The sequence below is a fragment of the Triticum dicoccoides genome, chromosome 3A, assembly GCF_002162155.2.
Source record: "Triticum dicoccoides isolate Atlit2015 ecotype Zavitan chromosome 3A, WEW_v2.0, whole genome shotgun sequence".
NCBI classification, from domain to species: domain Eukaryota; kingdom Viridiplantae; phylum Streptophyta; class Magnoliopsida; order Poales; family Poaceae; genus Triticum; species Triticum dicoccoides.
This window is the reverse complement of record NC_041384.1, coordinates 641829593-641834921: the sequence shown is the minus strand read 5'-3', so window position 1 is coordinate 641834921 and position 5329 is coordinate 641829593. Positions and strand designations below refer to the sequence as shown.

At 50.1% G+C, this 5329-nt stretch overlaps 1 protein-coding gene across 1 annotated transcript; it reads left to right on the top strand.

Moving 5' to 3' along the window:
- Positions 1-1456: 1456 nt before the first annotated feature.
- Positions 1457-5329, top strand: LOC119269834 (4-coumarate--CoA ligase-like 5). The gene is made up of 6 exons (XM_037551757.1): positions 1457-2591; positions 2714-2903; positions 3810-3955; positions 4035-4102; positions 4244-4346; positions 4980-5329. Exons 1-6 carry the CDS (start codon positions 1542-1544, stop codon positions 5103-5105), a joined length of 1683 nt encoding a protein of 560 aa, XP_037407654.1. The 5' UTR covers positions 1457-1541; the 3' UTR covers positions 5106-5329.

Here is a 5329-nt window from a genome sequence, read left to right as displayed (position 1 = left end):
AGTGGTTCACCTCAGGAGCTGTGGGAGCCACCTTAACACCACTTAGAGTTGATGACCGAGAACTGGAATTGAGTAGGTACGAAAGGCCCTCTGCTGCAAGTAAGAATAGGTAAGGGGAAATAGGATCTCCCTGTCGAATATCTCTTGTTGGTTTGAAACTCTCAAGCTTTTCTCCATTGAACAGAACTGAGATAGAAACTGATCTAACCATGCCCATAACAATATCAATCCAAGCCGAGGAGAAACCCAGTTTGACCATAATTGCTTGTAGATAATCCCACTCTACACGGTCATAGGCCTTCATCATATCCAACTTCAGAGCACAAAAACTATTAGTTTTGGATCTGTTCCTCTTCATAAAGTGCAAGCATTCATAAACACATATTATATTATCTGTGATCATCCTACCAGGCACAAAAGCGGATTGCTCCTCGGATATGATATCTGGAAGAATGACTTTTAATCTATTGGCAACCACCTTTGAGGCTATTTTGTACAAGACATTGCAAAGACTAATCGGCCTGTACTGTGACAAATGATTAGGATTTGTTACCTTTGGTATAAGGACCAAGACCGTATCATTGATGCTCTCCGGATTTTCCTCCCCTCTAATGATGCGCATGATTACTGTAGAGACCTCATCACCACAAATATCCCAGTGTCGCTGATAAAACTGTGTCGGAAAACCATCAGGACCTGGAGCTTTGGTTGGGAACATTTGAAACAAGGCATTTTTTATCTCAGCATTTGTGTATGGCGCACATAAAATCTCATTCATCTCAGGTGTAACTTTCCTCGGAACGTGCCTCAAGACCTCATCCATCCCCTGCACCCCTTCTGACGTATACAAGGTTTTGTAGAACTCCAGAACCATGTTTTTTAAGTCAGCTGGATCCTCAACATGAGTGCCGAAAGCATTTGTGAGTGCCCGGATCATATTTTTCTTTCGCCTCATACTTGCTCTCATGTGAAAAAACTTTGTGTTCCTATCACCAGCCGCAAGCCATTCCAGCCGTGATCTCTGACGCCACATTAACTCTTCCCAGTGGTATAGTTCCGCTAATCTCTTATTTAGCTTTAGCTCTGGATGAGACGGCCTCATACGCACTGGATCATTGCGCAGCGACTCAAGCTGGGTTTTTATATGCCTTATCTCTTTACGAACACTTCCCAAAGTTTCCTTACTCCATTTAGACAGATCATTTGTTATGGACAGCAACTTGTCACGAAAATCACGGACCCCATAGCCAGCGTTCGCCGCATTCCAGCAACCGTATTTTTTGTTGCCTTGCTCCCGGAAAAACCACGTGTACGATCCACAGCCCAGTAGTTGTACCAGCATACGCACACCGACCGGCCCGCCGGGCCCACCGCCACCGTCGCGATTTGCGACGTCTCCACTGGAGTCGATGGATATAGGCTGATGATGAGGACTCGGGATTAGCCACGGCTCTCCTCCCCCTCCCCTCCTGTTCTGCGCCCAAACCACCACCCGCCCCCTCCGCCGCAATCCCCAGACCAATCACCGGTCCACCGCCCAGATGGCCGAGACGGCGGCGGCGGCGGCGCCCGAGGGGATCAACCCGCGCAGCGGCTACTGCGCGGCGACGCGGACCTTCCACAGCCTCCGCTCCGCCTCGGCGGGCGCGCTGCCGCCGGAGTCGCTCCCGGTCACGGCCGCGGCCTACGCCTTCTCGCTGCTCGCCTCCCCGCTCCCCGACCGCCCCGCGCTCGTCGACGCCTCCACCGGCATTGCCGTCTCCTACCCGTCCTTCCTCGCCGCCGTCCGCTCCCTCGCGGGCGGCCTCTGGTCCTCCCTCGGCCTCCGCCCCGGGGACGTCGCCCTCGTCGTCGCGCCCTCGCGCCTCGACGTCCCCGTGCTCCACTTCGCGCTCATGTCCATCGGCGCCGTCGTGTCCCCCGCCAACCCGGCCTCCACCCCCGAAGAGTACGCCCACCAGGTCGCCCTCTCCCGCCCCGTCGTTGCGTTCGCCGCCCCCGAGGTCGCCGCCAAGCTGCCCGGTCACCTAAGGTGCGTCGTCCTCGGGTCCGATGCGTACAAGAGCCTGGCGTCTGCCGGCGCAGGGTCCGCTCCTCCGCCGGTCGCGGTGAAGCAGTCGGACACCGCGGCCGTGCTCTACTCCTCGGGCACGACCGGCCGGGTCAAGGCCGTCGCCATCACCCACCGCAACCTCATCGCGCTGATCTGCGCGCACGCCGAGAACCGGGAGAGGGTGGCGGCGGAGGCCACCGAGGCGGGCGAGGAGCCGCCGCCGCCGGCCGTCACGCTGCTCCCACTCCCCATCTTCCACGTCTTCGGCTTCATGATGGTCCTGCGCTCCGTATCCATGGGGGAGACGGCCGTGCTCATGGAGCGGTTCGACTTCGGCGCCGCGCTGCGGGCCATAGAGCGGTACCGCGCCACGCTGCTGCCCGCGGCGCCGCCCGTCCTGGTGGCCATGATCAAGTCCGAGGAGGCGCGCCGCCGCGACCTCTCCTCGCTCCTCGTCATCGGCGTCGGCGGCGCGCCCCTCGGCCGCGAGGTCGCCGAGCGCTTCGTCGCCGTATTCCCCAACGTGCAGATTGTTCAGGTTAAGCATCAGATTCCATGCAGGATGCAGAATATTACTACTGAATCTTCCATGCGCTTTGAAGATTACCTTTTCTGATCTAGCGAACTCATGTCTGTACGATTCCATTTATTATATTACAGGGCTACGGATTGACAGAATCATCCGGCTCTGTTGCCTCGACGGTAGGGCCAGAGGAGTCCAAGGCGTACGGCTCCGTCGGCAAGCTGGCGTCGCACTTGCAGGCGAAGATAGTAGATCCGTCCACCGGCGAGGCGCTCGGGCCGGGCCAGCGCGGCGAGCTCTGGGTCAGGGGCCCACTCGTCATGAAAGGTGAGCACTCCGCAGCATGAACTGGGTCATTGCTCTGACCATTAAGCACGCGGTTGACCTTTGTCACTCGTCGGATTAGATGGTGCCTTGATTTGTTTACTGCTAGTTGAAGTGCTTAGAGTGTGCACTTGAAATTTAAAATACGATCGCCTTGATAACGACGTTGATTGCCTTAGATGATTCGTCGCCTAAAACCTTTTACATATCTATCATTATGTCGTGGCTTGATTTTCTCTCTGCCGTGCTTGTTGTACCAGCATTTATCATGTGAAAGCTGTGTATGTCCATCACATAGCAATGTGATGGTGATCCGAGATGCATTTCTTTAGAGACATGACTTTTTGTAAATGTGCGAGTGAGCAGCATGGCTTGCCTGCCATGTGCTTCATGACGACTTTTTTTTGTGTTAATTGATGTAGTTGCCGACATTTATCCAACAAGTACTGGTGGTGGGCTAGTACCGAATTCAATAATTCTTCAACCCTGGCAGCAATGCAGGGATGCTCGTTCTCCTGCTTAATAGATTAGTCATGCCAGCATGCCAGTAATATTCTGTTGGAACTTGTTAATTGAAATCATCTGTTAGAGCGGCGATATCTCTCATATCTGCTACCAGCCATACGCCCTACAGTTTGGTATGGAGAGTGACATTACAACTGATCTAGACACTTGACTGTGCTTGGCAGATTATAGCATCGTACCACTGTTGCTTTTGCCTTATTATTATTGGCCCCTCACAATATCAAGGTAGTTTTATAATAAGCTTATGGAGACAGGAATCACAATACAAGCGATCTAAACATTCTTGATTTTGCCTTATTATTATTCTTGATTTTGCCTTATTATTATTGGGGCCTCACCGACTCACCGTATCAGTCATGGACTCATGGTGGTGTTCCTTTTCAGGTTATGTTGGTGACGACAAAGCAACTGCAGAAACAGTGGACTCAGAAGGCTGGCTGAAAACTGGTGATCTTTGCTACTTCAATGAAGATGGATTTCTCTACATTGTTGATCGTTTGAAGGAGTTGATAAAGTACAAAGGATACCAGGTACAGTTACATAATTGTTGGAGAATTTTGCCTCACAAGATTCTGTCTACATGATACTGATATGTACGTCTCATCTCAGGTTCCTCCAGCTGAACTGGAGCATATTTTAACATCACATCCTGGAATTGCTGATGCTGCAGTTATTGGGTAAGTACCTTTAGAACTGCAGTAAACTTGGTGAAAATTCTAATGAATCATATATTCCTATAAAAGCTAAAAATATGGTATGATGATGCTCTGTTCAGCATGTGGCAGTATATAAGATTCCCCCTCATATGCACTATGCAGATATCCAGATGAAGATGCCGGGCAACTGCCAATGGCTTTTATAGTGAGGCAACCAGGTTCCAACCTTACTGGGCAACAAGTCATGGACTACGTGGCTAAACATGTAAGTTTCTCCTTCTCATTATCCTAATCCTGCTTTCTACCAAATATAGTTCGGTGCTGAGTTCAAAGTGTCTGTCATAATCAGCTTTATTATACTTTTTGACAAGCAAGCTGAGCAATTACAAATTGAGTTGGGTCTAGTAATCTTTTAGTATTGTTAGTCACACTGTCTCTTTGCCAGTTAAGCTATCTTTAACATTTTTTCCTCGTGATGGGAACGACAACATTGAAATAGAGTAGTATGCAGCGCATAGTCGCAAAGCTATAGAGGACTAGTGGTGGGATCACCAAATTGTACTCCCTCCGTTCCTAAATATTTGTCTTTTTAGAGATTTCAAATGGACTACCACACACGGATGTATATAGACATATTTTAGAGTGTAGGTTCATTCATTTTGCTCCGTATGTAGTCACTTGTTGAAATCTCTAGAAAGACAAATATTTAGGAACGGAGGGAGTATATCACTGCGTGCCAAAGGAAGCCGCATGTCAACACATGAGCAAGCTTGTGCATTGTGTATCAATGCACCTTTATGTATGCAGCATATGCTTTTGGCTCCTTGCTGCCATAACTTGCCATTGTCTTGCCACTCAGACACTATAAACTCGGATATAAACGTTTGCCCTTTGACAGGTTGCGCCCTACAAGAAAATCCGCCGAGTCGCCTTCGTCAATGCAATAACCAAATCACCTGCTGGAAAGATCTTGCGGCGGGAGCTTGTGCAGCAGGCCCTGTCGATGGGTGCCTCCAAGCTTTGAGATGTAATTTGCTGTGCAAATGTAGAAGATTTCTTTTGCTGTATATAAACTGGAGATATGACACTATTCTTCGTCAACCATTGGTCACCCTGTTTCCTTGTGAACACCGGGTGCCCTTCGCGAAACAAATATTTTTGAGTTAAGAGGGTCCGAGAGAACAGGCTGATCAAACATGTCTTCTCTAATGACGGTTAAAAGTAATCTGCTATTGATCAATTCACTCA